This window comes from Anoplophora glabripennis, unplaced genomic scaffold (genome assembly GCF_000390285.2).
Source record: "Anoplophora glabripennis isolate ALB-LARVAE unplaced genomic scaffold, Agla_2.0 scaffold369, whole genome shotgun sequence".
Taxonomy (NCBI): Eukaryota; Metazoa; Arthropoda; class Insecta; order Coleoptera; family Cerambycidae; genus Anoplophora; species Anoplophora glabripennis.
The window spans coordinates 261355-276575 of NW_019416678.1; the positions used below are offsets into that span (position 1 = coordinate 261355).

The following is a 15221-nucleotide window of genomic DNA, read 5'->3' on the forward strand; positions in this document are numbered from 1 at the left end:
TCGGATTTGTGATCAGTGACCTCGAAACCCCCGTATACCAAATTTGGCGCGAATACGTTATTTTTTGAAAATTTGGTCGGCCATCTTGCATCCGCCATCTTGAATTTTGCAGAATTGACCTCGGATCCGTGATCAGCGGAACCGAAAACCTTAATTGACTCGTTTTTTTTTAGATTAGAAAAAGAACCATCAATTCTGACCGCTAATTTACGTTCGGCGGGGTCTTAACTATATAAATGAACATTTGAATATAGAAAAAAAAACATTTTGTATTTTTCCTAGCACTTTTTCATGAATATTTGCTATTTTTTACCTGTTTTTGAGGTTAGGAAATTCCTGTGATGTGATAGCTGAATTATGATAGCGGATTCGTGATCAGGAGGCAAAAATACTACGGATAACATATGTCGCATGAAAAGTACAGACAACTTTTTTTTTGTGTGGCTGCGTAATTTTCGATGCTAAGGTGATATCTCTATTGTTATTAAAAACGTTAATTTGCAGTTTTCATAATGAAAAGTAAAATTTTTGGGAGAAAAAAACACAGAATATTCTTTTTTAACTAACCCAGTCAACACTTGGCCACCAGACCAAGGCCCCATAATGCAGCCTCGGTCTGACCAACATTATAGGTAGGTACTTTATTTTGGATGTTTTGGTAATAAGGTCGTTTTATAAGTGAAATTCCATATACCGGGTGCGACAAAAAAGTAGAATAAAGTGACTTTCCTCATGTCATTTTCGTTTAGGGGCTTCTTTTATAAGACATAGGGTGTCAAAACCATAAATTTTTCGTGAGAACTTTCCTAGATAATACGTCTGGAATCAAAGTAAGATTGAAGTTGATATTTTTCACAAATGCTCAATTTCTCAGTCTGAGAAACTTTTTCAATAACGTTTTGTAGTATCTCATACAGGAATAGGCCAGGAAATATAGAGTTGGACGCGACTTTTTGTTTCGACAAGCTGAATTTATCACTATAGATGCTAAATATTATGTACATATTAGTTTCCATAGTCATAAAAATAGTATAATTTTTACGTAAATTCACGTTTTTCGCTTATAACTTTTTTCCGTTCATTTCCATGAGAAAACAGTAATGTACGTACTTTTTTTCGTCTTCAAAAGACTTATAAAACTAGCCCTCGAGCGTCAAAAAATATTGATTAGATCAAAAGTTATAGACAGAAGAAGTTTATTTATCACTTTTGAATTAAACATTTATAAACTGCGTTATTATTACCAGAACGTTTTGGCATCGCATCCTCTCATTCCTCATCACTGTCTAATAACTCACATGAAATCTGGAATCGGTAAGTTGAATAGTTTACAAATTATGGCCTTATAAACAACAAATTAACTAATTATTAGTCTGGACGACCCCGAGGATTTTTTTCATGGTAGATTTCATGATAGTACATCGAAATCTATCTTTTTTTTTTAATTTCAAATTTGCAACCTGCAAATGTTTTTAATTTTTTAACCTTAGTTGCAAAATGAAATATACGACACACGAGCGTGATATAGTTATATATTATTACATACTCGGAAAGCTTATGAAAAGAGCTTTAAGTTAAAAAAAATCGTCAAGATTAGTTGAAAAACAACGGAGTTACAGACTGTCAAATATATTATTTTCAAGCGAATTTCGCTTATTTAACGACAGGACTATGAATTTCTTTCTTCGGACTCGCTGTCGTTCGCTTCCCCCACCCTTCCGCCACGCCACGGCTCGCCGAAAATCAAGCGACCCACTGATTTTTGACAATATTTCTTATGCACTTAACATACTTCCACAAATAAAATATTTTATCTGGAAAAGTACTCGGGTTGCCGGTTATGACAGTATTTTTTTACCGCTACCATCCTAATTTGTTTAACGACAGGCCGTCAACTTTGACAGTCTGTAACTCCGTTGTTTTTCAACGAATCCTGACGATTTGTTTTTAATTTAAAGCTCTTTTCATAAGCTTTCCGAATATGTAATAATCACGCTTGTGCGTAGTATATTTCATTTTGCTAAGGCTAAAAAAAATTCCAGGTTGCAAATTTGAAATTAAAAAAAAGATATAATTTCATTGTATTATTATGAAATCTACCATGAAAAAAATCAGTGCAATTGTGGAAGATCCTCGGGATCGTCCAGACTAATAATTAATTAATTAATTAATTTGTTTATAAGGCCATAACTTGTAACTATTCAACTTACCGATTCCAGATTTCGTGTGAGTTATTAGACAGTGATAAGGAATGAGAGGATGCGATGCCAAAACGTTCTGGTAATAATAACGCAGTTTATAAATGTTTAATTCAAAAGTCAAATAAATTTATAACTTTTGTTCTAATCAATATTCTTTAATGCTCGAGGGCTAGTTTTGTAGGTCTTTTGAAGACGAAAAAAAATTATTTTACTATTTTCTCGTGGAAATGAACGGAAAAAATTTATAAGCGAAAAACGTGAATTTACGAAAAAATTATACAATTAACCACCCTGTAAACAATCTTCCCCCCATTTTTATTAATGTGGAAACTAATATGTTATTGTACATAATATTTAGTGATAAATTCAACTTGCCGAAACAAAAAGTCGAGAACTGGTCATTTTCCAGCTTATTTTCCTGGCCTAGGAATGGAACTTTACCAGTAAATAAAATCAAGTTTTTTGAAATTTTCAAGACTTACTGGATTTTACCGATTTGAAATCATGGCAGACTGATTAAATCGGTTTTTAGGCTGCGGGTTCGTATTCAGCATCAAGAAATACACAAAATCTATGCACTCATATCTCTGGTACAGAATTTTTTCAGAATTTGAGTAGGTGTTTAGTCTAAAAGAAAATTTGTCAGTGTGATTGATTTTTATCTTATCACGGATTCCGAAATCACCGCCAAACAAACACGATTACAGTACATGTATCAATAATGTCAAATAATATTATCAATCAATATAGTCAATAGCATTGTCGATTTCTTTAAATTAACCCATTAATGTTTTGATAAAAATTATGATTAAATGTTAAAAGTATGTTCGAAGATATGACTAATTAATATAACAATATGTTTTTAAACAAAGCAGATACAAATTTATTAAAAAAAATATTTCTATAAAATAAAAATAAATATTAGGGCTTTTCATCAGTACATCAGTAGAGCATATTAAATCAATAGATCTACTGAAAAATCAGTAGATCTGGTGACACTGTACACAAACCGAGAAAACATCTAGACTGCCTCAAATGCATACAGACGGCGACCGCAAGTTCAAAGCCAATCTACACGCAGAAAACATTATCATGAAACTTATTCACAAAATTGTTCTGTTCTTGACTTGAACAAATTGTATCAAACTTTCACTCAACATTATTTGAATATTTCAGAATGTTGGCAATAATGTCACAATTAGTTGAAAAAATAATCACAATCATGTCGAATTTTCACACGATTTGTTCTATCACGATTTTAGAAACGATTATGTCAATTTTCGTAACAATGATTTTTCCGTGTAAAAAATCCAAAACCTGTGTCACTTGCTCGTACCGACACCATAAACTTGTAAATCTAGTTCAGGCCGTCATAAATCAAATAGCACTTCATCATTGAGCGTAAAAAAACTGCCTATGTGGCGTTTAGACCGGTTTTAATTTTGTGTTAAAAGAATTAAATTCGTCTCTGAATAGCTCCTTTGTAAATATATTTTACGTAGACGAAATTTTAGCTTCACTACCTCTGTACTATTTCAACTTGATATGTCCGCTCTGTGCATGTCCACATAGGAGATTTTAAAGGAATATTATAAACCACATAGGATGTTTTTTCATTGGTTGGTATGATGTACCATATACGACTTATTATTTAAATCAAAATACCAAAAAATAAAATCTCCTATGTAATAAAATCTCACTTTTTTGATAATTTGAGTGGCAACAACATAATTTTTATTCACCATGAGTTTTTTGTTACTATTTCAGTTCTTCGACAGTTTTTTTTTAAGTTTTCAACCAAAAACAACGGGAAAATTATATTTTTTCACCCTCCTGTAAAAAATTGTGTTTTATCCATAGAAAGTTTTTCACGATCAACTACGACTTCAGAATCGTCCTTTTTAAATTCCAAAAGGTCAACACATGGACCTTTTACTCACATTTTCATATAATTCATTTTAATTATACATTCTCCCTTGAAGTTTAGGCGTAGTATGAAAAATAAAAATGCGACACATGTCTGGAATAATTTGCGGTAACATACTTTAACATTACTACCTTTGAGTATTACAGATATTATTATATTTCACACCTGTACCAAGGTTGACAAAAGAAACTCGAAATAAATGCACAGTAGTTACATTGCATAATTGTACGCGGTTTTGGTTTAACAAATTACCTTTGTGGTAGGCACAAATAAATACTTAGAGCATATAATCGAGGGCAAAAAACGGTGACTAAGTAGTAGTCTTGCGTTACAACTAGGTTCGGTTTCTCTTGCGAAACGTTTTTAGAAAACGGGAGATGCACGTTGTTTTCATTGCACGCAAAAATGATGCGCAATACGGTATTTACATTTTAAATTAAAAAACGTATTTTATGCATCTTGTTTATCGACATGTAATAAATATTTTTCTATTTTGATATATCGAACTATTATTCGCATTGAACTTTCAACCTTCTAATTTGATAATACTATTCATGTAGTTGAGATAAATTAAGTTATATTTACTTTACCTCTATTCTTTAATATCTTTAGTAAGTCCGTATGATATTTGTTGAGATAGAATTCCAAGAAGACGCCTGCGTCACTTTCTTGAAATTAACTGCATTCGACACCCGAGATAAATTGTTCCGACAACGGAACTTTATTGGCTTATTATTTTCTTGGAATTCTACCTCAACAAATACCTACATTGCGTTCATGATGAAAGGAACAAATTCGTTTAAAATTCAGATAATTATTTTGTGGAAAAACGCTCGGACACGTCGATTCGTATTTTTAGTTGCGGATTTTTCAACATACCATATCTCTAAAATTAGCGGTTTTCGTAATAATGACGTTTGAAATGTGATAAATGGAAAAAAAATAAAGTTTAATCATAAAACATTATTTTAATTACAATTGCTTTATAAAAATTTTCAGTGTTTTGTCCGTTTACTTTAATACATTTTTGTAGTCGAAGGATTGTTTCCCGTTGATTGTTTTCAATTACCTCTGGAATAAGTCTTATTTCCTGGAGTATTCTCTGTTTCAAGTCATCAAGATTATTTGGTCTATTCACATAAAATTTAAATTTCAAATAACCCCATAAGAAGAAATCTAAATGGGTTAAATTCGGTTACCTTGGTGGCCACTCGATAGGACCTCTGCGTCGTATCCATTTATTAGGGAAAGTTATCAAGAAATTGTCGAATAGCAATTGCAAAATGAGGAGGTGCCCCATCGTGTTGGAACCATATGTCATTGTGAGGAATATCTGGATTTTGTGGATTAGGAAACACAACAGCTAAAGCGGGGATGAGTTCAAATTGAAGAAAGTCTAAGTAGCGTTCTCCATTTAAATTTTCTTCGAAAAAATAAGATCCAAGAATTCGGTTTCCGACAATGCCTGCCTAAACATTTTATTTTTGACCATGCTGTGTGTGACAACTTGTGTCCAATGAGGATTTTCAGTTGCCCAGTACCTGCAGTTTTATTTGTTTACGTGTCCATTTAAAACAAAAGTAGTCTCATCAGAAAAAATTATATTTCTCTAAGTTTTGATTATTCGTTTCAATTATCTGCTCACAAAACTGCGATCTTTGGTCAAAATCGTCTTCTAATTATAGTTCATGTATCAATTGAACCTTCTGAGGATAATATTTATTTTTTCGGAGTATTTGTGATACAAATCCCGATGACAAATTACAATTCCTGGAGATTGTCCTAACGGCTACATGGGGATTATTTACTATTTCTAGTAACACGTCTAGTTTAGAATCTTCTGATATTTATGTTGGTCTTCCATTAGGTAAATGTCCAACGTGGCCCAGCTCAGCAAATTTTGCTGGCATTACATCTAGTAATTGGAGGTCTATCAAGATGAATTACATTAAATATAGGGCGATTCACAACTTATCCAAAAAATTTTGGGAATAGATGCGGCATGAGAAATGGAGTCAATATTGTAAAAAATTTTTTGTAAAATCCTTATAGTTTCTGAGAAAAAAAATATTGAAGTTATAGCACATTAAACCACTACATAGCTGGACAACTGTAGTCTCTATCGTCATTCGCAATACGTGTGGAGAGCCATGTGACTCCTAATACTGAAATCCGTCGTTGCGGTAGTTTTTACCTNTCAGTACATCAGTAGAGCATATTAAATCAATAGATCTACTGAAAACTCAGTAGATCTGGTGACACTGTACACAAACCGAGAAAACATCTAGACTGCCTCAAATGCATACAGACGGCGACCGCAAGTTCAAAGCCAATCTACACGCAGAAAACATTATCATGAAACTTATTCACAAAATTGTTCTGTTCTTGACTTGAACAAATTGTATCAAACTTTCACTCAACATTATTTGAATATTTCAGAATGTTGGCAATAATGTCACAATTAGTTGAAAAAATAATCACAATCATGTCGAATTTTCACACGATTTGTTCTATCACGATTTTAGAAACGATTATGTCAATTTTCGTAACAATGATTTTTCCGTGTAAAAAATCCAAAACCTGTGTCACTTGCTCGTACCGACACCATAAACTTGTAAATCTAGTTCAGGCCGTCATAAATCAAATAGCACTTCATCATTGAGCGTAAAAAAACTGCCTATGTGGCGTTTAGACCGGTTTTAATTTTGTGTTAAAAGAATTAAATTCGTCTCTGAATAGCTCCTTTGTAAATATATTTTACGTAGACGAAATTTTAGCTTCACTACCTCTGTACTATTTCAACTTGATATGTCCGCTCTGTGCATGTCCACATAGGAGATTTTAAAGGAATATTATAAACCACATAGGATGTTTTTTCATTGGTTGGTATGATGTACCATATACGACTTATTATTTAAATCAAAATACCAAAAAATAAAATCTCCTATGTAATAAAATCTCACTTTTTTGATAATTTGAGTGGCAACAACATAATTTTTATTCACCATGAGTTTTTTGTTACTATTTCAGTTCTTCGACAGTTTTTTTTTAAGTTTTCAACCAAAAACAACGGGAAAATTATATTTTTTCACCCTCCTGTAAAAAATTGTGTTTTATCCATAGAAAGTTTTTCACGATCAACTACGACTTCAGAATCGTCCTTTTTAAATTCCAAAAGGTCAACACATGGACCTTTTACTCACATTTTCATATAATTCATTTTAATTATACATTCTCCCTTGAAGTTTAGGCGTAGTATGAAAAATAAAAATGCGACACATGTCTGGAATAATTTGCGGTAACATACTTTAACATTACTACCTTTGAGTATTACAGATATTATTATATTTCACACCTGTACCAAGGTTGACAAAAGAAACTCGAAATAAATGCACAGTAGTTACATTGCATAATTGTACGCGGTTTTGGTTTAACAAATTACCTTTGTGGTAGGCACAAATAAATACTTAGAGCATATAATCGAGGGCAAAAAACGGTGACTAAGTAGTAGTCTTGCGTTACAACTAGGTTCGGTTTCTCTTGCGAAACGTTTTTAGAAAACGGGAGATGCACGTTGTTTTCATTGCACGCAAAAATGATGCGCAATACGGTATTTACATTTTAAATTAAAAAACGTATTTTATGCATCTTGTTTATCGACATGTAATAAATATTTTTCTATTTTGATATATCGAACTATTATTCGCATTGAACTTTCAACCTTCTAATTTGATAATACTATTCATGTAGTTGAGATAAATTAAGTTATATTTACTTTACCTCTATTCTTTAATATCTTTAGTAAGTCCGTATGATATTTGTTGAGATAGAATTCCAAGAAGACGCCTGCGTCACTTTCTTGAAATTAACTGCATTCGACACCCGAGATAAATTGTTCCGACAACGGAACTTTATTGGCTTATTATTTTCTTGGAATTCTACCTCAACAAATACCTACATTGCGTTCATGATGAAAGGAACAAATTCGTTTAAAATTCAGATAATTATTTTGTGGAGAAACGTTCGGACACGTCGATTAGTATTTTTAGTTGAGGATTTTTGTGACATAAAATTGTATACTGGGTGTCTCAAGATGAACATAATATGCAGTCATCATTAATTTTTTAATGGAACATCCTCTATATAATCCCATTTTTTAATTGTATGGTAAATTCTGAACACTTTTTATATAACATACCATACCGCTAAAATCAGCGGTTTTCGTAATAATGACGTTTGAAATGTGATAAATGGAAAAAAATAATGTTTAATCATAAAACATAATTTAAATAACAATTGCTTTATAATAAATGTTCAGTGTTTTGTCCGTTTACTTGAATACATTTTTGTAGTCGATGGATTGTTTCCCGTTGAACATTTTCAATTACCAATGCTGGAATAAGTCTTAATTCCTGGTGTATTCTCTGTTTCAGGTCATCAAGATTATTTGATATTTTCACATAAAATTTAGATTTTAAATAACCCCATAAGAAAAAATCTAAATGGGTTAAATTCGGTGACCTTGGTGGCCACTCAATAGGACCTCTGCGTCCTATCCATTTATAATAGCTGTTTTACATTGACAATTTATTCATGAATAAATTGACGAAGTTCTCCATGAATTTATTGGTAAACAGTGTGGTTTTACACTGCTACAGACTTTGTCAAGTTTTTTGACGTATGAATCAGTTCTACCAATGAACCAAAGAAGCAAATAAATTTCAAAAATGTCACATCTTTCCACTCATAATTGTAGTGATACAACAGCGGTACCTTTCTGACATATATTATATAAATATTAGTTTTTGTAAGTAACAAATCAGTAGAAACAATGTAAAATTAGTACGATGCCACACAATTATTTACATATTCCAATAACATAACCTCATTACTGATCTGAGGCTGGAAATTTGTTACGTTGGTACTTCTGAACTTCACAAAGAAATTGAAGAAAATTAGAACATACTCTAATTCGTCAAGAACTTGATGATGAATTCATGAAGTTATTTGACAGCAGATTTGGTTTGTTATTACATTAAATAAATTACACACTTCTTGTTGAGTACGCACTCTGTCTCCAAAACCAATCATCATAAGTACTTCAGTACGTTTTTTCTCAGATAAATGCATTTTTAAAATGACACGTAAAACTGACAAAATGACACTGACACTGACAAACTAAAGGTTGGTGATAGTTTGGTTTTTATTGTCACAAAATACTACATCAAAATGGTCTAGGGGTCAAGGAATGAAAAACGATTAATACGAAAAAAATTGTTTGATTTAAGATAAAATTTGACATACCAGGTAGTTTTTGTTGGCTTTTAAATAAATGTTCAAGGTTGTTCAATTTAAACATTTTATTTAATTACTTGTGTGTGCCTATTTCAAAATATCATTGACTGATTGGCATTATTACGAAAACCGCTGATTTTAAAGATATGGTATGTTATAAAAATCTGTTCAAAATTTACCATACAATTCAAAAAAGGCATAACATAAAGGGCGTTCCATTAAAAAAAATCAACGATGACTGCGTATGTTCTTCTTGAGACATCATATAAACAATTTTCTTATGTCAAAAAATCAGCAACTAAAAATACTGATCGACGTATCCGAGCATTTTTCTACATAATATTTATCTGAATTTTAAACGAATTTGTTCCTAAGTTAAAATCAATTTCAATCAACATCATAAGTACATATTTTTAAATTTAGATATATAATATTTCCAGTCATACTTTTTTATGCATTAAGGTAACGTGAGAGTATATCGCATCCTTCAGATCACAAAAAAATTGATGCAATATTATCTTATTTCGGCATGTCAAAGTTAAACGGCTTTATTTGTTCGAAACGGTCAATGAGGCAATGTAGCGCGTTATATAAAGGTAGGTCTCCACTTGCCCGGAACGGTTGTCAAGAGAAGGGACTACTTCATACCGCGATATTTAATTGTACCAGAAATATTCAAATTATTATTTCAGTCAGTCTCTTAATTTCATTGAAGATACATGGTAGAAACATAATTATAATAGTTTATCATGCGACGAAGCAGAAAAACAAATCGTAACATGAAATTTATAACAAATGCGGTACGTCTGGTCCAGTGTCAAAATCAGAGCGTTGTTTGATTTGAATATACAAAAATAATAAATTACCATCTATTATGGTCCGTTGCATTGTCGACCATTCCAACCAAATTACGCCTACCTATTTTTTCGAAAACATACAAATATACTAAATATGAATGCCAGTTTAATAAATCTGCTTCTGTTGTTTCAGTTCGTCTTAAGTACCTAAATATTAATGCAGACCGACAAAATATAACTCAACTTAGAACAATACGAGATAATTTTTCAAAAATAAGTACATCGCATTAAATAATATCCATATATCCATGTTTTCTTCTTGAAATTTCATGTAGTATTCGGCAAATTTTTTTTTTCTCTTTTAAATTCTATAATTTTTTTTATCCCATCCGCTATATTTAATCGTTTTCCTTATAAGAAAGAAATTATCATTTTATTAACTTTTGCTGGTACTTATTATTACGTATATATTTTATAGTAAGTTCCATGTAAAGCGTTTAGTGTAGAAATATAGACACTGCCCCTTTTTGTTTCATACTTTTATGTAAATACTTGCATGTACAGGGTGGGGCATTTATCTTGAGACAAAATAATATCTCGGTTGGACTCGATTTTTTCGAAAAAAGTTTCAGACAAAAATTGTAGGGCACCGAGGGGCCCATTGAAAGGTCCATGGTACGACTTCCTGTCTAGACCGGAAGTGGTGTTTTTAGACCAGAAGTTAATTTTTTTCAAACAATCATTTTTTACCACGGATTTCGATTGAAAATTCCAGATTTATTCCACAATTTATTGCTTCAAACGAGAATAGTTTATTGTTACTGCTGGAAACACCGCAATACTCAAAAATTCGCTTTAGAAAAATATAAATACCACTGATATTTCAGAAATTAGAAGCTCAACAACATTATCCCCAAGATGTTAACAAAAATTGATGCTGGAATCGACTTTTAATATTACGTACCTATATTCTACATTATTTTAAAGATTTTTTCTTTAATTCTTGCGAGGTGGATAATTAATAACAAATAAGGATATTAGTAATGTCCATTTCTTAGAATCCAAATCAAAAATAGTCCGCTGGATGAGTGATCCAGTGATTTTTAAAATTATCGCTTATTAATTTAGTTATTGAACTTCAACTGTTTAATCAAAAATTATTTTTCTCTCTCTCTTTCTGTCGTAATCTGTCCCAATTAAATATGTTATTTATTTTACAAATGTTATACACCTAATTTGATATCCAATACAATAATAATTATTTATTGACATAAAAACATCGATTTTGGTCTACCACTTTTACTTGGCCTTGTTATACTAACAATCACTTTATTAGCAAATACCGTTTTTATTAAAACATTAAATAACTAATGAAAGTAAATGCACAGGGTGACTATTTTTCGAGCCGCGACATTCGAATCTCGGTTCTCAACATACAAGTCCGTCAAAGTTGCGGCATTTGATGCCGAATAACTTACGGAAGAGACATGTGACCTATCTTTTTCAATTTCAATAACTTTACGTTTTTATTTTTTAATTGAGAACAGAAGCGTTTTAAACGTAAACATTGTTAAGACACTTTTTTGTGGGGAAACATATGATATGGTTTGCTTTTTGTCAAAATATCATTTTACAAAGAGTGCTTTGAAAATAAAACATCCAACTATTACTTATTTTAACAGTTTAGTCAACGATGTCATAGACAATTTCATCAATGCTGTCAAAGTTTAAATAGTTAACTAAAAATGGGTGAGGGAGGCCGTAATATACTTGATTAATTAATTTTAATAATACTTGATTTTGTTTCATATGAAAATTGCTCTTTTAATTATCTGAACTCTGCATATTTGAATTCTCGATAGAAAAGCGTAATAAATAAATATTTAAAATTATTAGTTGTACGTTTTACAATTCTAAAACGATAGATAGGCCAAATTTCAGTTCGGCAAGTCGTCATCAAATTGCACAACTTTGTCCTAATTTGAGATCCCAATGGCGCGGTTCGAAAAAGGAGCACCTTTTAATACCGACAAAATTAGTGATTTACATTTTTTGCGAATATATAAAAAATCCTAAGTACTCACTTAAAATTTGTAATATGAACATAATGGCAAATCCAGACAGGATAGCCAATAGCTGCCAGATTCCACTGTGGTGGTTGCTACGCTCTCTAGCGAGGACTTCAAAAAATACAACGTACAGAAGAGTTCCTGCTGCCATTCCTTGAAGAACCACTGACGTAACATCCTCACTGCTGTCTTGTTTACCTCTCAGTATTAAACCGACACCAATCCCTGAATAAACATAAAAGATGTAAACTGTAAATACAATCAATACACGGTGAAATTACAAAGTATGTATATACTAGGGACAACCTAGACCAGCTTAACTCTGAATTTGTATCAAATTTTTAATAGTAGTACCTATGTATATCTAAAAATAGCATTTTATATGAATAGCTTCAAAAAAATACACTTTTGTACCTATCCAAAATCACAAACGATGTGAAATTTATGCCCTCAAAAGAAACAGTAAATAATGCGGATAGTTATTGTCAAACCCTTTGAATACTGAGTGGTGCATCATTCAAATTCACAGATGAGATATACTAGATATTAGACAGGGTGGTTCCGAGGTAATGGACTAAAATTCATAGATAGATTCTCGAAGCAAAAATATTGCGATTAGCCGAACTTATCTTAGTCCAAAAGTTGATAGTTAAAGAGATACATTATGTCTTTTTGGTAAAAAAAGTTGGAAAATATGAATTTGATACCAAAGATGAGACAAGTACTTTAAAAAATGTTACATCGTGTGGATATTTGCATTTATTAATGAAAAAAGAAACTAAAATAATATTTTACATTTAACATCCTGTGTGTCTTTAACGATCAACTTTTGGACTAAGGTAAATTCAGCTAAATCGCAATATTTTTGCTTCGGGAATCTACCCATGAAATTTGGACCATTACCTCGGAATACTTCTGCGCATCCTGCCAACTTTCCACTTCTCTCACCAACCACAATATATGCTATTTTGTTGTTGAACAGCTCGGTTGTACAATTAAGTCACCTACTCTACAAGTTTAGTCTGCTTTAAAATAATAATTACCCCACTTAAATCACCTAGCAGCCTTTGTGCATATAAATTTCAGTTTTTGTTCCCTCTATTCCTTCCAACATTTTTGTTCAAAATAAACGACAAGAACTGCTGACTACTGTGCATTTTCAGGATAATGCTCGCCCGCATGTTGCCGTGAAGATTAGAGAATCGCTTCGACGACATACAAGTATAGTCCGGATTCCGGATTTAGCACAAAGTGATTTCATTCTTTTAAAAATCTTAAGAATCTCATGGGTGGAAAGCGGTTTGAAAGCAGTGACCATAAACAAGTTAACAAGTGATTGCGTGAATAGGCGGGAGATTTCTACGAACTCGGAATACAAAAGCCCGTCTACGTTGTATACTATTATATGAAGAAATAAATTGATGTTCGTAAAATAACTGTACGGGTATTTTTTTAATCTCTACAAATGACATACCCAATGTTTGTTTAAAAGCAAAAAAGTAGGTACCTACGAGATGGATTTCTTATTTTCTTACTCAAGATTTTGGTATAATTAAAACCTATTAAAACATATTTCTAATATTTCACTTACTCTTATTTTCATTAGAAAAGAAGGGGTAACTTTTTGACATTGCATAAATAAAGGGTATTCCAAAAAAACGCAGGTGTTCAAATGAGGAAAAAAAATTATTAATTAAAAAGTTGGCAAAGTTTTTACATGTTTCCGAATTTTCGTTGCTATTAAATATGAAAAAGGATATCGTCCTAAGAGACTCATTTGGTATACACGACTTCTTTTAAGAAAATTATGTATCACACTTTCGCATACCTGCGGCTGAATTTAACTGATAACTCTCCAAATTTCTGCCTTTAATTCAGGAATTGTATTCATTTGAGCAGAATAAACATTGGATTTTACGAATTACCACACCCAGAGGAAAAAGTCGCATGGTGTAAGATCGCATAATCTTGGTGGCCAAGTCACTTCATTGTTACATGAGATGAGGCACCATTCTGCTGGAACCACCATGTCATCCAAATGAGGCCACAAAAAGTTCAATAGCATTTCTCGATATCGTTCTCAATTGACAGTCACTGCGTTTCCAGCCACAATTTCAAAAAGAACGCACCAATCAGCCTATCAGCGTAAATTCCACGCCACACTTAACTTCACTCTTAGGGTATACAGTGATCGTTCTTGGATGAGTCGAGAATTATTGCTGCCCTAAATTCAACAGTTTTGATTGTTCACAGACCCACTAAGATGGAAATGTACCTTGTCGCTAAAAATAATTTTCTTAGCAAAATCTTCATTTGCTGCATTTCTTCACGTAGGGTAATCAATTCGCTTTTAGCGGGTGTTTGAATTGAGACGGGCACATCTTCCTTTACATTTACTTGAGATACTTGGCTCCTCGATGGTCCGATTTCCTGTACTCGGTCCGCCACTTCAGCCATGTCGGCCAAGGGTTGTTGCAGCGATGCTGCGAGCACTCGCTGTGTAGGTGTCGGCAACCGGTTCATCCACAGGGTTTTTATAAATTCTTCGTTCACATTTTTACCTGCCAGTTTTTGTAAATGTCGTAGAAATTGGGAAGGTGTGCGGTCCCCTAACTCTTCAGTTTCTAACAGTTTTCGTACTCGTTGGCTGCTGGAGTCCGACAAACGTTTGATGAGTTCGCTTTTCAAAGTCTCGTACTGGTTTTGCGCAGGTGGGTTGCAAATAATATCTTCTACTTCTTCGATGTATCGGCTATTTAAATTTCCAACGGCGTAACCGAATTTTGTCGAGTCCTGCCTTACGCCGGCGATACTAAACTGTGCCTCCAATTGACAAAACCAAAGTCCTACCTTATCACTCCAAAACGGCGGTACGCGGACAGTCACGCGGTGTAGCTCGGCACTGTCCATTCCTTCCGCGAGGTTTCTGGCG

General features: G+C 32.6%; 1 protein-coding gene across 1 annotated transcript in view; it reads right to left on the bottom strand.

Moving 5' to 3' along the window:
* Nucleotides 1–15221, bottom strand: part of LOC108908176 (zinc transporter ZIP1) — a 59065-nt gene that overhangs the window by 18315 nt on the left and 25529 nt on the right. Inside the window, exon 3 of the mRNA XM_018712111.1 lies at nt 12305–12514. Coding sequence (XP_018567627.1) covers nt 12305–12514 — 210 coding nt within the window. The remainder of the gene's footprint in view (nt 1–12304; nt 12515–15221) is intronic.